The 19,300-nt window shown below is 34.7% G+C and overlaps 3 protein-coding genes across 4 annotated transcripts in view; 2 read left to right on the forward strand and 1 right to left on the reverse strand.

The window, feature by feature from the left end:
- The window catches only part of LOC126965679 (rab-like protein 6), a 339,766-nt gene that overhangs the window by 171,891 nt on the left and 148,575 nt on the right, over positions 1–19,300 (forward strand). The window lies entirely within an intron of this gene.
- LOC126965692 (zinc finger CCCH-type with G patch domain-containing protein) lies at positions 1,715–12,618 on the reverse strand. 2 transcript variants are annotated; one of them, XM_050809427.1, is made up of 10 exons: positions 12,179–12,610; positions 11,922–12,098; positions 11,747–11,830; positions 10,888–11,025; positions 8,728–8,822; positions 7,000–7,117; positions 5,267–5,453; positions 4,616–4,773; positions 2,695–2,865; positions 1,715–2,248 (listed from the first exon to the last, which is right to left on the reverse strand). In XM_050809427.1, the coding sequence occupies exons 1-10, from the start codon at positions 12,218–12,220 to the stop codon at positions 1,829–1,831; spliced, it is 1,590 nt and encodes a 529-aa protein (XP_050665384.1). In that variant the 5' UTR covers positions 12,221–12,610; the 3' UTR covers positions 1,715–1,828. The 2 variants fall into 2 exon arrangements, with proteins under 2 accessions (XP_050665384.1, XP_050665385.1); XM_050809428.1 differs by lacking the exon at positions 1,715–2,248 and having other exon boundaries at positions 2,721–2,865; positions 4,612–4,773; positions 12,179–12,618.
- Positions 12,898–15,359, forward strand: LOC126965690 (kinesin-like protein KIF15). The gene is made up of 3 exons (XM_050809421.1): positions 12,898–13,281; positions 13,367–13,534; positions 13,640–15,359. The coding sequence occupies exons 1-3, from the start codon at positions 13,232–13,234 to the stop codon at positions 15,021–15,023; spliced, it is 1,602 nt and encodes a 533-aa protein (XP_050665378.1). The 5' UTR covers positions 12,898–13,231; the 3' UTR covers positions 15,024–15,359.

A 19,300-nucleotide genomic window follows, 5' to 3' on the forward strand; every position in this document is an offset into this window, starting at 1 on the left:
GAACAATCTTGTTGTTAGAGCTGCGGTTATTGCTATGTAAGAATGCAAGTTTTGGGCGATGAACAATCTTGTTGTTAGAGCTGCGGTTATTGCTATGTAAGAATGCAAGTTTTGGGAGATGAACAATCTTGTTGTTAGAGCTGCGGTTATTGCTATGTAAGAATGCAAGTTTTGGGAGATGAACAATCTTGTTGTTAGAGCTGCGGTTATTGCTATGTAAGAATGCAAGTTTTGGGCGATGAACAATCTTGTTGTTAGAGCTGCGGTTATTGCTATGTAAGAATGCAAGTTTTGGGCGATGAACAATCTTGTTGTTAGAGCTGCGGTTATTGCTATGTAAGAATGCAACTTTTGAGCGGTGAACAATCTTGTTGTTAGAGCTGCGGTTATTGCTATGTAAGGATGCAGCTTTTGGGCGGTGAACAATCTTGTTGTTAGAGCTGCGGTTATTGCTATGTAAGAATGCAACTTTTGGGCGGTGAACAATCTTGTTGTTAGAGCTGCGGTTATTGCTATGTAAGAATGCAACTTTTGGGCGGTGAACAATCTTGTTGTTAGAGCTGCGGTTATTGCTATGTAAGGATGCAACTTTTGGGCGGTGAACAATCTTGTTGTTAGAGCTGCGGTTATTGCTATGTAAGGATGCAACTTTTGGGCGGTGAACAATCTTGTTGTTAGAGCTGCGGTTATTGCTATGTAAGGATGCAACTTTTGGGCGATGAACAATCTTGTTGTTAGAGCTGCGGTTATTGCTATGTAAGGATGCAACTTTTGGGCGGTGAACAATCTTGTTGTTAGAGCTGCGGTTATTGCTATGTAAGGATGCAACTTTTGGGCGGTGAAAAATCTTGTTGTTAGTGCTGCGGTTTTTCCTATTTAAGAATGCAAGTTATGGGCGACTAACAATCTTGTTAGAGCTGCGGTTTTTTCTATTTAAGAATGCAAGTTTTGGGCGATGAACAATTTTTTTGCAACAGGCAGTGAGCGCGCACGTTTTGCGAGAATAAAATGTCGCGCTAAGACCATGTCTATAATAAATACTAATGAAAGGAATAAGAGATAAAACAACACATTTTGTATGATCCATATAATATGTATTATCATTTAATTTGAATTATTAGGATTAGTAGCTAGGCTCTACTTGGCCTCTTCCTTTACAATAATGAATTTATAAATCTGCATTATTCTTAAAATAAATGTCTATTTCAACCCAAACCTAAACTGAAGTGTTAATTTATTGAAACAAATTAACCCTATAATTATAAAGCATCAAACTTCTAAAGCAAGGCCCACTTTTTTTGAAGTTTGGACTAATTTGGAGCCAATACCATAGTCATTACCTACAACACGATATGATTTTTTTCACGCCAAAAGACGACTCTGGACTGAATAGCTAACACGTTGGCGCGCGGCTGACATTCGTGTAGCTGAAACAATCCATGGATGGAAATCAAGCTCACTCCAAGGTGACCCCTGATGGAACGCTGGATTACATCCGTCTAGTACAGACTTTAGACACTGACGGGAACACGAAACCACCTTTGAGCATTATAATGCGTATACGCACTAAAATAATTCAGAAATCACACCAAGGCTATCAGTCCAATAAGACTGTGTCAACTATGCTTCATTTGGCCTTCATTATTTCACGCTCGTATCTAATTAATGGACAATCGGGTTAAGGGTTGTGTAGTTTATAGTAAATAAGTAACAATTTAATAAATAACTTCAAGGTATAATTTTATTGACATTATTAATAACTTAAACTAAACGGACACCACCAAGTGGTATATTTTGATTGACCACAACAAGCACACGCGTTATTATGTTAGAATACCGTCATTTTTTGTTTGTCCTTTCTATTCTTCTGTTCTCTGTTGATTTGTGTCTCTTGCTGCTTAAGTACTCCTAACTCTCTGTTTTTCTCTGATATTTGCAAACTCACACTCCTATGACCGTTAGATCCCTGAGGATACTTAGCTAAAATAGTTTTTAGTTTGCTAATTTCATTCTCTATTTTCCTAGACCCTTCTTCAATTTTGAACCGTTCTATGTTGAGCTCCTTGCTGCTCGTTTGTTTGATGTCGATGGAGGTCGACGACGACGTTTCACATGTACCAGCACTGTCTCCTATAGTTTTATTCAAAAAGTTGAACACATTCCGACGCTCCCTCTCTTTCTCTCTTTCATAAGCTCGCTTATTTCTTTCTTCTTCTTTTTTTTGTCGTCGTTTCATCATTTGTTCAATCTGCAACATCGTGTAAACTTTAATATTTAAATTAACAATTTGCAATAGTTTAACTGTGATCACCTGATTGGACCAGAAATTATTCTCATCTGCATGGATTTTCTGGCAATCTTAATTAAGCTTTGCTAATTATTACCACGATTAGTGCTTATGCAAAACATAATGTGTTATACATCCAAGCCATCTTGCCCTGTTAAACATGTCTAAACGCAAACAGCGTGGTCGACGCCGCACAGCTGTATAATAACATACCAGGGCTTGAAGTTCTAGTTAATGAGCGGCCGAAGATGAAGAAGCTCATCAAATCTTTTGTAAGCAAAGCTATAATTATATCGAGTCATGCGGACAAGATTTTTAAAAGACATTTAACCCTAACAAACGTTCAGTTTAGGTATGAAAGGTAAGTCGAGATATTTAATCAATAAAGTGCGCCAAAAGTTTCATACCTTGAGCGGGTCCTGCCCTGCGGCTCGCTGGGAGATCTCCATGCAGTGATCCAGAGATTTGCCGAGGGGTACCATTCTCGCCTCAACAGGCTCTAACCGGCCGTCACCGGTCGCCCCTAGCCCAGTACCGGGCACGTAGCCCATAGCCATCATTAACTTCGATCCCATGCCCTGCAAGTCAAAAACAAATTGTTATGAATGGCATTTGATGTAAGTAATATGTACCTACATACTGTGGCAATCTTGACATAATTTGTGAAACAGGGGGAAAAGAAGCCAAATGTCATGTAAACTAATCAAATCTCTTCTTTTTCTTTTTATCTCTATCTCCCCTTCATCTTCTCTTCTCACTGTTATCAGAAAACTAACATCACTGAGAGCATTTAGAATTACAAATGTAGGCAAAGGCAGTGAAGTGTGGATTTATTCTTTGGCATCAGTCTGTGAATCTCGCTAATACCTATAATTCTAAATTAATTTAAAAACTCGATCGGCGGCGGACTATTAATGATGTCATGTAACGGGCCATTTGTTAAAATTTTTGGAGTTTACTCCCTAAGAATCGATTTTCATATAAGGCGCCCGGTATGAGAAAAATATGGACGGTAAAACCTACTCATAAAATGGGATGGTAACGTTTTTCTCATTTTAAATAAAAACATACTTTGTTTGCTTACAAATAAGGCAACAATTAGCATCGTGTTTTCCTGTCGGCCACCTAGCGTTAAAATTATTTTATTTTGCAATAATATAATAAATAATAAGTGTTGTGTTATTACACAACATAACGGTTTTCGATAGATGGCGCTGATTACAGATTTTAATAATTAGGTACCTGACCATAAGAAAAATCACTATTAACTATAAAGTTATTTTTCTTTTATCTATTAATATCTGTAAATGTTTTTTTTTTTTATTTAATACGCTTTTATTAGCTTCTGCTGTATTTCTGTGTGTAACCGACTCCATTGGACTTGATTTTGTTTAGTACCTGTTCAAAGACAATCGTTCATGAGGAGTAAACTCCAGTCGTGCGTCGGAGCTGACACACACACTTTTTTTCATATACAGCATTTGAAATGCCGCCAACAATTCGAGGTACTAAAGTGTTACAAATTCACAAATAATTGTAGGTGAGTTGGGAAGTCTTGGGTTCTACAGAACAGAGTTATAGGACTGGAGATTTTGACAGGATGCAAGTAAATAGTGCATGACCTTGAATTTATCGAAATTCAAATAATTTCCCATAAACCTAATTTACATCCTGTACAATTTTCGTGAGCTTTTGTTTGAATTAACCATTAAAAATCATAAGGGCAATCTTTTTTCATTGCATTCAAACGACATTTGAATGAGACTTGCCTACCGTGCATTGGTACAACATTCGGACTTATACTCAACACTACCAAATAACAAGCGAAATAATAGAAATTGAAACAAATTAAAAATTCCCCAAACAAGTATGTCATTAGTGTCGCCGAGCCCTCACCACATGGCAATAAAAATTTATAATCACATCCCAAACGAAATTAAAAATAAAGAGAAGCCTTCTCTCTTAAAAGACATCTTAACAATTTTTTAGTTTCAAAATGCTTCTACGATTTACCCGAATTTTTTAATTACAAGTGTGAGAATTAGTTTCAATATAGTATAAGAATGTATAAAATGTATAAGACTTATTTATTTTATGTATAACGTTGCTGTGCCCTTGCAGGGCGTACATATTGTCTACCCATTAATGTACCAACCATCCTACTGTAAAATGTGACTTGCAATAAAATATTTTGATTTGATTTGGTTATTTATATATTTAGGATTCCACACAAACAATGTATAAAATTGTGAATAAAATACAATTCCATGGTGACTTCTACATACCTAATATCATAAAATGAATAGTAAAATGTTAATACATACTCACTCTTGTGTGTTGTTCCCAGCCTCCCATGGCCGGCGCCGGGTGCTGCAGGCTTTTCTCCACGAGTGCTGCTTGATAACTCTCACTATGAGACATTTTACTTGAAGGATATTCAGTGTCACTCAAACTGTCCTCTGAATCACTGCTCTCATCATTATCATCTTAAAAAATATAACGGAGATAGTAGTAGAGAAACAGTAATGTGTAAACATTATTGTGCTTCGGTCTGAAGGGCGCCGTAGCTAGTGAAATTACTGGGCAAATGAGACTTAACATCTTATGTCTCAAAGAGACGAGCGCACTTGTAGTGCCACTAACAATTTTTGGGTTTTTCAAGAATCCTGAGCAGCACTGCATTTTAATGGGCAGGGCGTATCAATTACCATCAGCTGGATGTCCTGTTCATCCTGTCACTTTTTGTCATAAAAAAACCTAATAATTAGGTTTGATTTAATAATAGTCTATAAAACATGTGAACTTGTAATTAACTTAAAGTTATAATTCATACATATTCCTTGATAAAAATAACAATAATTATGTTTATCTATCGATATTTTTGGAATGTCAATATGTGCAAGAGCTGAAGCATTCAATGCATTTTGCTAAATGAGGGTATGTGATAATATTATGTAATATAGTATATAACATACTCACTGCTCAGCGGGAATATCTCCTCAAAGTGGACAAACTGTTGGTCACTAATAGATTTCCTCTTCTCCCCACATTTGACACCCTGCTCCAATTTAGCCACACAACATCTCTTCTCCATATCTATCGTCTTCACAATCGCTCTATGCCACAAGTGGTATTTCTCTGTCGACATTTTGGCTGTACTTTTTACCTGAAATATAGTAGATAAAGATAGCCTTTACTTCTAGATATTAGTCATGTAGTTGTGTATTAGTTATCTAGTTAACATGTTTATTTTTTTATTTCCTCTATTTTTTAACAATATATCTAGCTTGTCCACTGACATAGGCCTCCTCTAGGACCTTCCAGTGCTCTCTCTCCCGCGCTTTTCTACACCAAACTGGTCCAGCAACCTTCTTTATGTCATCTTCCCACCTTAGTATCTGTCTGCCTCTCTTTCTTTTAGCATCTCTCGGGTACCAATGGGTGAGTTTCTGTGACCACTTGTTTGGGCCTCTGATCATATGACCCGTCCATTTCTACTTAAGTTTTTTCACAGTTTTTGTTATGGGGATCACCTTTGTTTTTTCTCTTATGTCCGTTAGTCTTTCTCTGTCCTTTAATTTTATGTCCAATAGGCTCCTCTGCATGGTGTTTTGGCATACTTCGAGTTTTCTCATATTTTTGCTTTTAAGGGCCCAGGTTTGGCATCCATAGGACATACATGGTGTTATGCAGGTGTTTAAAATCTTGCCTTTTTCTAGTGCTGGAATCTCCTTACTTTTCATGATCTCCTTCAATGACCAATAGCGTTTCCAAAAGCGTTTTTGCAATATTGTAGCCAGTTTTAATTTATTAATGAAATTACTCTTCTTAAAGCATTAAAGTGGATTAAGTGAAAGGCCGGCAACGCTCCTGTGATTCCTCTGGTGTTGCAAGAGAGTATGGGTGGCAGTGATCACTTAACACCAGGTGAACCGAACACCCATTTGTTCTCCTTTTTCATAGAAAAAGTGATAAGTATGAGGGTGTATTTAAATCCCTGCTCATATTATAAATGTGAATGTAAGTTTCTTACGCTTTTACGTCGGAGCTACTGAACCAATTTTGATGAAATTTGGTATAGCCATAGCCTGGAGCTTGGGAAAGGGCATAGGCTACATTTTATCCCGGAAAAATCGGGATTTGAGAAAAACTGAAAATCACGTTGATGAAACAAATAGTAGGTTTAAATTGCCATAGTAATCTTCCTCGAAATAAGATTCATATAATATGTTGGGAACGGGAGCGAAAACGGGAACCGAAAATGGAATACGACATGAGATAATCTTCCATTCCAAACTTGCTTATCATTTTTTATTTTTTTATGGAATAGGAGGACAAACGTGCGTACGGACACCTGGTGTTAAGTGATCACCGCCGCCCACATATTCTTGCAACACCAGAGGAACCACAAGAGCGTTGCCGGCCTTTAAGGACGGTATACGCGCTTTTTTTGAAGGTACCCATGTCGTGTCGTCCCGGAAACACCGCACAAGGAACCTCATTCCACAGCTTTGTAGTACGTGGAAGAAAGCTCCTTGAAAATTATTTTTAAAAGCCCTTTATCTACGCGGACGAAATCGCGGGTATCAGCTAGTACATAATAATGAGTTATAATTTTAAATTACTAAATAAATAATAAAAATAACAACAGCACAGACGAAATACGTAACAATATCTGTACTAACTACAAAATATGGTACCTAATGAATTACCTCCTCATCTGGCGCTTTAAGTTTTAATAATATCCGACTACCCACTTTCAGACCTTCAAAGTTGGGCTCAATAGCTTCCTTTAAATTAGATAATTGAACTATGGAACCATGTGAATATCTGTAGAAAAAATAATTAAGTTTTAGTTTCATAGAGCCATTACAACAAAAACCACATAGTTTGACATTTTAATAGATATTCAATGGGTCAGTGGTTGTGTTCGCTTATTTGATCGACTTGGATTGCTTTCCTACCTGTTCTGTGTGTTATTCTCGTATATTTAGGCGGTAGTCTCAATAAATCATAGCTATATTTAAAATATTAACAGAAACGACGTTTATTTCTCGTTTACAAATGATAGTGTAAAATGTTTAAGAAAATTTATTGAATTAGGCGGACTTTGCGGAAATCCACAATTATACTAATGATTTAAGTTTTCTTTAGTGTTAATTCCGCCAATATTTGTTTTTATGTTTTAAAACGACACGTGTTTCGCCTCTACTTCGCCAAAATCTGGCACGAGAACGTTTATTTTGGCGAACCGACACGTCCTGAGGATGCCTCGAAAACTTAAATCATTTGTATAAAATGTTTAGTAAAAATGGCAAGTTGCAAGGCAATTCTAAATGGCAAGTTCTAAAAAGGTTCAGCGAAATATGTCTTGCAGTATTTGTTAGCCTTTGTACACTCTCTCGAATTCGTATTGAAATATTTGTATTAAAATTGTATATGAAATACCTTATTGAATGTCAAAAACTACCACCCATTCAAAAAAGTATGCCTCAGATCTGAGAAGAACGGGCGAAATCAAATCCAAACTAAAACAAGCAGGCTTTAGGGGCTGATTTAAAAAAAAAAAGAAGGTCTTTAGGTGCTGGATTTTTTAAAGTTAGAATCTGCAATCAGTCCGATGTGTTGAAAGATTTAGTTCAAAGAGCAGCAGGCCAGAGCTTAATATTCTATTCTAAATATGTTGGTTTTTGCCTGGATATTACATCTTTAAGTTTTTGCTGCTTGAGATGATGCAGTGGGTGATCCACATACCATCAAGTTAACCCACCACTTGTTCATTTTTGGCTTACACATTTAGTGCTAAATTACAATGTGAGTGTTTAGACACTGGCTTAGGCCAGGGGTGCTCAAACGGACGATCGGGATCGACAGGTCGATCGCAAGTACTTTTTGAGTCGATCTCGAGAAAAAAATCCGGTATAACAAACTAAAATCGGTAATTACGTACCATCTTATTACGTATGCTCAGGACATGCAGTGTCACGCTTCAACATCCAAAGTCACTCTTTAGTTAAGCTTAGAACTTCAGAACGCGTTTGTTTTGTAAGAACCAATAAACTCGCAATTTGAATAATAATTATGAGTTTTTTCATTGACATTTAAGAGCTGACCTACGATTACATTGATTAAAAAAATGCATATTTTGCGCAAAACTAATATCTATGTCATCGTGACACTCTACCTAGACGACAATCCTTCATCACACATACTTGAAGCCTCTCAGAGCCGACCGATCGTAGTCTACAAATTTTGAGGTAGATCGCCAGCAGTTCAAGCTTGAGCACCCCTGGTCTAAGCCCTATGTGCTAAAAGACGCAGGTGTATCAAATGTGTCTAACTGCTTTTAGCATGATTTTATGTCACAAAGTGTTATTATAACTTATAATGAATGCTGGCATGGAATGTATTATTATAAAAATGAAATTGTACAGACTCACCTACATTGATCATCATCAAATTTACAGTCTCCGTTCAAATAATATGGACATGGTATCATTTCAGTATGAGTTGGATGAGTGAACAACACCCTGACCTAAAACATAATAACAGAGTCAATCAAAGTCTTATACCACTTCTACTCACAGGAGTGTTCTGAAGAGATGTCCCTGATCCAGCCACCATAATAACACATACCACATGCAATAAATTCAAATACCATTATATTATTTATAAAAGGATTTTAACCATTGAATAAACATTATAAGGATCCACATTTTTTATGGAAATTGAAGAGAAACTAGTGTACTGGTCACCTGGTGTTAAGTTACCGCCACCCACATTCTCTTGCAACACGAGAGGAATCACAGGAGCATTACGGGCCTCTAAGAAAGGTACACACAAGTCAAATAAACTTTATTCAATGAGGCTTAAAGTAAGCGCTTTTGAATCATCACTACAAATATTTCTTTTAAATTACTGAATTTACCATTTGTCCGTAAAAAGTTGAGCTCGTGAAAAGAACATACAAGAAACGCAACGGCCACTCTTTTCAATCAAATAGAGTATTTTACAATGGCTGCAACATACATAACAAATTAGTCTGTCGACCCAGAAACACTGCACTCAGAAGTTCATTCCACATTCATTGGTTGTAAGTTAAGATTGATGACTTCCCCTGTCACAGACTGCCAAGATACCTAGTTGGTGTTTACTTGTTTTTATGTTTCATTTCACTGTATTTCATTTACAATTGACAACTTCTAGCCTCCCCCAGCCATGCTAGCAAACCTGTAGCATTTTATTTGTGTTCCACCCATATTGAAGTTAGATTTTTTTTGTTATTTTCTTGGAAACTGGATTACCTTGTAATAAGAGTAGTAGCACTATAATAGTGGACCAAAGCTCTATCAACTATGTCTACAAAACCGAGCATGTACTGACTGCTAATTCAAAATTCAAATATTTTTATTCAAAATAGGATTTATAATCACTTATTGAACGTCAAAATCTACCACCCATTCAAAAGAGACTGCCTCAGACCTGAGAAGAATGGGCGCAAGAAACTCAGCGGGCTTTTTTTTTATATATAAAATATGGATTACAATGTAATATCGTACAATAAACATTTATAATTAAAGAGCCTGAGGGTGTTCGCTTTAATCCCAGTCCTTGGTGTCATTAAGAAAATCGTTTATGCTATAATAACCTTTCCCACACAAATGTTTTTTAACAATTCTTTTAAATTTCGTAACACATTTGTTTTGTACATTTTCTGGGATCATATTGTAGAAGCATATACATCGCCCAACAAAAGACTTACTAACTCGACCCAACCGAGTAGTAGGCATAACAAGTTTATGTTTGTTTCTCGTGTTAACATTATGAATGTCAGTTTCTAGAAAATTCCTCAATGTGCTTATGAACATACAAAACATTATCAAAAATGTATTGAGAAGCAACAGTCAAAATGTTTATTTCTTTAAATTTTTCTCTTAATGATTCTTTGGGACCTAGGTTATAAATCGCGCGAATAGCCCTCTTCTGCAGCACAAAGATAGTATTAATATCGGCGGCACTGCCCCATAACAATATACCATAGGACATAATACTATGAAAATAACTAAAGTATACTAATCTCGCCGTATCTATGTCAGTTAACCGTCTAATTTTCTTAACCGCATATGCTGCAGAACTAAGCCTATTCGCCAATCCTTCAATATGGGGGCCCCACTGCAATTTGGAATCAAGAGTAATGTAAAGAAAATGTATTAAATACTAGTTCTTTTATGAATTTGCCAATAATATTTCATAACATCAAGAATTGTTTCGTAAAATATGCTCCCTGTTGTTGTAATGAAATTGTTTTACAGCAGAACTGTCAAACCGTGCGTCAATAAATTATCTCATAGAAAATATGTCAATACAAAACAAATATCGGACAACGGGGGACACATCAAAGAAAAACAAAACTGTTGTTTTTATTTAATTCCAAACACTTTCATATTTATTCACCTTTTAAACCTTCTCTGGACATTGACAAATAATTCAAAACCTAAATTTTCCAAATTGGTCCAGCCGTTCTTGAGTTTTAGAGAGACTAACGAACAGCAATTCATTTTTATATGTATAGATAGCCAATTAGCTTGATGTACAATTACCTGTAAATCACTAAACTTATCATCTTCCTGACGAGGCACTACCGAGCTAACCATTGCATTGTGTAAGGTGGGCTGCCCTCCCCATGTATGTGTATGGTAAACAGCACACTTCATTCCAAGTAAGGAAGCCAACTCATCCTGCAAATTATATGAATTTTTGAAGATGTCTCAACATAATAACATGAATGATTATGTGATAGTTTCTAAGCCTTCTTACTCTGAAGTGGAGATTTTTTTTTATTTACCATAGAATTATGTAATGTACATAATGGAGTGTTTGTCGCCACGTTAATGTATGGAAGTGAGAGTTGGGTTTGGCAGAAGAAGCATAAAAGCAGAATTAACGCAGTTGAGATGCGATCACTGCGTAGTATGTGGGGTATGACTGACTGATAGAATTCCGAATGCGGTAATACGAGCGAGCTGTGGTTTAAAGGGGGTGTTGTGACAAGGACTGAAAAAGGAATGCTTAAATGGTTTGGACATGTGGAGCAAACGAGTGAAGAAAGAATGACACATCAAATATATGAGGGAAGTGTGTGTGGGCAAGTCGGTCGCGGGAGACCTCGTAGAACATTCGTCGATCAAATTGGGGACGTTTTGAGAAAAGGAGAGGTCCGAAGCACCCGCAACCGGAGAGCATGTATGAAAAGAGTAATGAATATAGAGGAAGCGCGTGAGGTTTGTAAGGATAGAAGCAAATTGCATTCTATTGTCTTTGCCAACACCGACGGGAACAAGGCGTGAGTATGTGTGTGTTTGTATGTGAGAATTATATATACTAAGTAAGTAATATATAGCATGAATAATTTAATTTTTGTAGCAATATTTTTGAAATATTTTGATTAGAATTTTCTACCTCTATATCACTGTCTCCATTTTGAATATTGGTTTCTGACTTATTTGGGTCACCATTATATGCTCCGGTTTGCTCCATTTCTTGCTATAATAATAAAGGAAAATAATAAATATATAATATATTCTATAAATCAATGGATATTTAAGGATATTATATCAAACCATTTTAACTTTACCATAAATAATTTATATTCATCATCCAAATCATCTTTAGGTTTATTATTATCATTATGAACATCCAAACTCTCTTCTGTCAAAGCAATTAATTGTTCTAACTCTGATTGCAGTTCTAATAAAGATTTACGTTGATTTGAATCAGCTGTTGTCTCTAAATTCTGTTTAACTATGAGCAACTGAAATCAAAACATTTATACATGAATACATTATGTATGCTATCTTATAAGCAAAGGAATATTATAAAATAACTTTAAACCTGATTTTTGTATTCATTTAGAGAAGCCTCTGTGTTCTCCATAATTTAGTCCAATATTTACAAATTAATAATATTATACATCAATATTATCAAACTATGACATAAACAATCTTAATGTTGCCTATAAAATTCTTGATTTTTTTTTTGTAAGTACTTATTACTTGTTGTTCATTGAAATTTATATCAATCTTCCTAATACCAAGCACAGATGTAAAATTATAATAATTCAATAAAGTAGTAGGTATACATATTATGAAAAGCTACATTCTCCTCACAATTTCATTTAGGTATTAAATACTTTATTCATATTAACTCAATTCAACTTTCAGTTTCAATTTCATCACTCTAAAATCTAAATATTATTTTAAATTGACAGGATTTGGTAATTGGTAAATACTAGGCATACACTAGAACTAGGGAGACAAAATCATTTTGATGTCTTTTAAAAAGATGTCATAAAATTTTTTTTTTCTCCAGAGTATAACTACTTATAAGATGGTTTTTCTTGTAATGGAGTACAAGAGTATAAAAGACTAATTCTCAAAGAGGACATAAATACTATGTAGTAAGAGGCGGGACTGCAAGTAAAAATTGATAGAAACAATATGAAACGTGCAGTGAAATTTGTCTTATGTTTGAAATAGTAATTACAATATGGCGACAAAGTATAATCCAGCTAAGTTTGAAAGCGAACAGTTGCTTAAAACGTAGTGGATTCCGGCTATCTCCGTTTTTTACAAGATTATAGCCGTCATCTATCAATCACTGCACGTTTCATACAATGAAAAATTTAACAATCTCTTTTTCCTAGTTTCGCTAGGCTGTTATTGTTATTTCTCTTCGATGTGCAAAATGCAAATTGCAAAACAAAAAAAAAATAGAAATTATACAGTAAATTCATTTTAAATCCAACTCTCATTGAGTTATGTTTATATTGAATGAACATTAATGAAGTTAGAATAGTTAATCATCATAAGAAGTTGTATTTTATTCATATTTTTACTGAAGTAGTAAGGTAACATAAGTGGTTACTAATCTATTAAATAATACAATATGCTGCAAACTGAGGAAGTGGATGCAGATTTCTTTACACCAGTACCTGGGTTTGTTTAACTGACGCTGTATTTTTATTGCCAATTATTAGTGACAGTTTAGGTAAATTTTAACTGTATTTATTCCTGTCTTTAGGTCATCCCTGGCGTCAATATTTAGTAATATAAGCTCATCTGAAGAAGGCTCTAACATTCTCAAATATATTCCACAACAACAAGCACAAGCTGATGATATAAAGACTACTAAAGAAGCAGTGAAAGCTACTGAATGTATATTTGCTACTGTAGTTTCTGCATATGAATGGTATGTTTTGAATTTATAATTTAATTTAATATTTTTTATTGAGAGGTATATAGTTATTTTATATATTTCTACAAGTTAATTTGTAATTTCTGCCATTTATTTTAGGATAAATAATTCCTATGTTTTAAGAGAACATTTGGGGTTTGCTATCATAAAAACATTAAAGGATGGCTGCAATCAGCTAGTTATATATGATTCAGAAAAGATAACACTCTCACTTGCTATACTGACTTCAAAATTTATCATAAATGTGAGAAAAGATGTTAGTATATCATATTATGATAGTTTAAAAAAGTATTGGCTTATATGTGCACCTCCTGTAAAGTTATTGAAGATAATAGAACACCTAGAAGGTTTAAATGTAAATATCAAGTACTCCCTTGATAACAATGTTTCACTCCGAGATATACCAACAGTTACAAAAACACCAGATAATGTGAATAATACTTTGAAAGAAATAGAAAGTGATACCGACTCAATTGCAAATAGCAGAGCAAAAGGTTCTATAATAAAGAGAATGGCATCAATGGGACATTCTGTTTTACCAATCCAAAGTCTGAACCAGCCTTTGAGTGAAGATAGCTCTGATAGTGAAGTTCTTCATGAAAATTTTCGAAGGCATAAAACTGGTAAACATTTGCAATCCAAAAAGTCAGTGTCAGACAGAATTTTAAATGAATTTAAAAATAAGACAGATAAGGACAGTATGACCACATTGCCTAATTTACAAGAAAATGTAAGTGTAAATGATATCAGTGACAAAACAATATCAGCTGTAGGAAAAGATCAAGATAATGAGTTAAATAATTTTATGTCAGAGCAAAGAATGAATAATACTGAATTAAGGATAAATTTGAATATGATGAAAGAAAAATTAGACTTGTTTCTAGGTAAGATACAACAGACAAACTTACAATCAAGCAATCAAGATATTATTTCTAAACTCATTAAGGAATATGAGTCAAAGATTCAAATATATGAAAATTATGTAAAATCAAATGGAATACGCCCAGAAAATATAATGGCTTTTCAATTAGATAGTGCAAAGATTCAGAATGTTACTAATGAACTGGAAAATGATGAAGTAACTAAACTAAATGATGAAGTTGAAAAGAAAAAAACTGAAATTATTAAATTAAAAGAAAACATAAAAGCACTACATAATTCATACTCTACAGAATTGGAAAAATGCAGAGAACATGAGGCTGTATTGCAAAAACAAATATCTGATCTTAAAGAAAACTTAAACGAAGCTAATACTGAAAGTTTAGAAAATTCCAGTATAAAATTAATGAAAGCAAGTCTTATGCCGGACCAATTGAAGGCAAATGTAAAAGGTATCATGAATAATGCATTTCAAACAATATCAGAAAACTTTGATGATGAACAGACTTATTTAGGTGTAGATATAAAGAGAACAGTGGCTTCAATTATAAAAAGAACAACAGTTGAGTTCTTCGAGAATGATTTTGTCACTCAGGACATTTGAAACACAGGGAGTTTAAATTGAGTAGTAATATTTAATTTTAAAATAATTATTAATTTATACAATAATGAAATTAAAATAAGTTATAAAATCATATTATATCAAAGTAGGCATTTGTAGTAGACTATAATTTATATGTATGTGAGCCTTCTTTGGTAGATTGGTAGGTGGTCAAACCCCTTATTTTTTATTTCATTAAAAGATGAAATAAAAAAGTTAGTTGTAACTATGTTTAAATATAATTATATTATGTACTGTAAGGTTTTAAACATATTTGTGTTTATATAAATACTATTAATTTCTAGTTATTCCATAATAATGATAATTGATTTTTTATTATGATTGTGTTTTATTTTCCTTATAAGAGGGGGCCTAGGGAGGGCGTAACAGGAAATGACACACCCAATGAAAACTAGCCAGATGGACATCTGAAATACCAGAAGTCAAAAGATATGAGGTGCTGGTTTGAAACCCACATAGTTCATAAATTTTGGTACACATAAAATTTGTATATTTAAGCCCAGAATTGAGGGATATCAGTTAAAACTAACACACTGTTTGGATTTGAAAGAGCTCTCAATTCAATTTTGCTAATATGCAATTATTGGTGTAAAGATGTGTCCTGTAGATGGAGCCACAACGAGAGAGATTTATGGTTGATGTATTACTTGGACGGTTAGTTCAGTTGGTAAGAGCGTTTGGACAAACCCGAGAGGTGCGGGTTCTACTTTCGCATCATCAATAAATTTTGGTACAAGTTAAATTTGTATACCCTATGCTGTTGTATGCATATATGGGTTCTTTTAATTTGGAGGTTGCATCGTATGCATATTTGTATATACTGTGATGCTTCGATCATCCAAGTGAGTGACCCATTTGAATTATATCTCTGGAAGTCCCTAGGTAGCTTCGTTAAAAGCCCTTGGTGCCACACCCCATCAAAGGCTTTGGTTGTTCAGACTAACAATGAATGCCCCACCATTCGACTTAACTGCTGGTTATATTAAATAGCAGCTGTTCGACCTTGACGGTTTTCGCTTGACAATTGCTTATCAGCTGATGCTTCTCCCTCTAACTTAACCAACCTAACCTAGCACCCTCTTCTATAATATAGGCACTGCGCTAGATGGGTAGGAGACCCAGCAGACGGGCAAGTTCTGTAGCTCGATAGGGGAATGGCATCGGACACACTCGATTTATAAATTCGCAAGCTGCTGCATTGGTATGTTAGGTACTTCTGGCATGGCTAAATCACGATGCGGAATAATCAGCGGAAGTACTTACGCTACCTTACACATTCAGAGTAGAGGATTGGCCGCGATAACTGGCTGGTAAGAAACAAATGCAAATAAGTTTGAATTCGTATGCCATTAATTCTATTAAACAACTGACGATAATATTATTTCTGTAGGGTGCGTGATCTAAGCAAGCTTAGACATTGTTGAGTCAGGTGCAATTATCTTGTGATGCCAGTGGTATGTGACCATCAGGTGATTCGTTTATTCTCCTCTTCCATGAAAAAAAATATATATTTCGTATTGACATTCAAATTCAAATATTTTTATTCAAAATAGTATATGAAATTACTGAGTAATTGAAAGCCAAAAACCCATTCGGAAATGAATGCCTCAGACCCAAGAAAATCGGCAGGTTTCTTCTTTTTTTTTTCAATACAATTTCGAATTATCAATAATTTAAATAGCCTGACGGCGGTTACTCCATTCCCAATTTTTGGTATCATTAAGAAAGTCATATTTATGTTATTTATTATTCTAGTAACTTTGACCTCATAAACATCTTTTAACAATTCTTTTGAATTTCGTAATACATTTGTTTTGAACATTTTCTGGGATCATGTTGTAAAAGTATATAAGTCACCCCACAAAAGACTTAATAACTCGACTTTGCCGAGAAGTAGGCATACTAAGTTTATATACTTACGTTAGGCAGTGTTTTTCAACCTTTTTCATGACAGCCCCTTTTGCAATTTACACGCATACCTACGACTACGGCAGAAGTAAGCCGACCCGATCTTCAATTCATTTTCTTCGTTGCAGTCTTTTATGAAGGCGGATGTAAGATAACATTATGGAATTGATACCTGGTATGAAAATCGTGTTAGAGAAGTTGAAAGAAGAACTGTGTAATTCTACTCAATGCAAGAGATATCGAAGAATACTGGGTGATGAGGCAAAATTTGGCAACCAGGCTCAAAGAAAATGTACCTACTGTATTTATCTGCCTATGTTGCAGCTGGAATTTAAATTTAAATCTGTCATTTTGGATACCTTTTGGTTAAAAAGGAAATCAGAATTAACAACAGAGGCTTGGAAGTGTGTGATTCTATTTGTCAACTCGTACTTGTTTGAGTTGACATTTTTATCAATAGCTCAAATAAAATGCAAGGAAAGATCTTAAATTAGGAAAACGATTTAACTCTCAATGTAACTAAAACGGATCCACGATAGGAAAAATTGGTGAAGAAACGCAACCTTCGCATTAAGAGTTCTAAAGTTTTTTTATTTTTTGTTAATTTGATACAATTGTATAAAGAAACAAGCCGCTCTAGTTGCACGGACGTTGCATTGGGATGGAAGTATATCTTATTATTCTCGGTTGTAAATTGTAATATTCAATGTTCTGTCACTGATCTGTATAAGTGGTTAATAGTAGAGGTCAGTGAAGTTCTGTGTAGTTGAGTGGTTGAAGGGTGCTGAGGTTGGTGTCAATATTCTAAGTTGGAAACAAATTACAAAACACCTTGGAATATTGACACTAAATATTCTAAGCAAAATACCATAAAATAAAGTGTCAATATTCTAAGCAAAATACAAATTTATTTGTCGTTAAACTGAGTTGAAGACCTAACTATTTTTCTTAGGTTCATCATTGTTTTAAAAAAATTTCCCGTTGCTAAAAGATTTCGTACTAAATCTTTTTAAATTTTTGTTTTTTTTTTTACTGCAGTAGCTTTCTCAACCTTTTGCTACTCCCATAAAGAAGCTTCGTGACCCTCTTTACTTTAGAGACTTTAGATTATATTATGCATGTCTAGATTGAGCTTCGAGAGCTTTTGAGCTTGGGATTTATAAAATAATAATAAATCGATGCGTCACATAGAGCTCAATTTCCATAGACGTGTTTGTGTGCGCTTGTATCTGTACAATCAATATGTGTATCATTTTCGAGGTTTTCGGGTGTGTCGATTCCGAATTAGACATCTATTTAAAGATCCAAGATGGCGGATGTGACTTTTTCAACAATGAGTTTTAATTCGGGAGTGTTAATGCCGTATATGACAAAATGATACTCATATCTGCCTTATTCGTAACAAGATCCCTCTGGCTTCGCACCTATCAAAATGTTGGTTTTGGAAAAAATAGCTAATATTCATTGTCTTCTCTTCAAATATCAGTTGTTACATGTTTAAACACCTCCATGAAATCCTTTTTAAATCGAAGATGGCCGCCACTCAAAATTATGTTTTCAATAATATGGATATCGTATCCTAGGTTCTCGAGGGTGCAGAGAACGAATTTGGGAAATTTTTGAAATCCAAGATGGCCACCGCGCAAAATTATGATTTCAACAATGTGGATATCGTATGCGAGGTTATCGAGGGTGCAGAGAACGAATTTCGGATCATTTTTGAAATCCAAGATGGCCCCGCGCAAAATTATGATTTCAACAATGTGGATATCGTATCCTAGGTTGTCGATGGTGCAGAGAACGAATTTCGGATCATTTTTGGAATCCAAGATGGCCCCCGCGCAACATTATTATTGGAGGTATACGTACGGCATCTTAAGGAAATTGTTGTATCACATGGAACTAAAATTGTTGAAAGTCAGGAAACAGTGTGCTACTGAACACGAACACGAAACACTAGAAAACGTCAGTATTTTGATGTGTTCTTCTTCACTGCATAATATTAATATGCAAATGAGAATGAAAGTGACGAATATGTGTTTATGAATAAGAAATTAATTCTTATTATTAATTATATACTGGTATCACAAATAATTTATCGATATCCTGTTGGTAATGAAAGTTTAGCTATATGCTTCCTTAGGACACCAAAAGTGACATGTCTGAGATAGAACACTCCTCAGTAGATTAATCTAAGTAAGCTAAGTATTCCTTAGCACTAAGGGAACGACTATGAGTGCGGCGGATGTCCAGTCGACGGAGCTTTTAAAATAAATGAAAAAAAAAACTATTCCAAAATCTGGCAAGTGGCACTTGGCAGGCGCAAGTCGCAACTGACAAATGATAAGTTT

Source organism: Leptidea sinapis, chromosome 8 (genome assembly GCF_905404315.1).
Source record: "Leptidea sinapis chromosome 8, ilLepSina1.1, whole genome shotgun sequence".
Classification (NCBI taxonomy): domain Eukaryota; kingdom Metazoa; phylum Arthropoda; class Insecta; order Lepidoptera; family Pieridae; genus Leptidea; species Leptidea sinapis.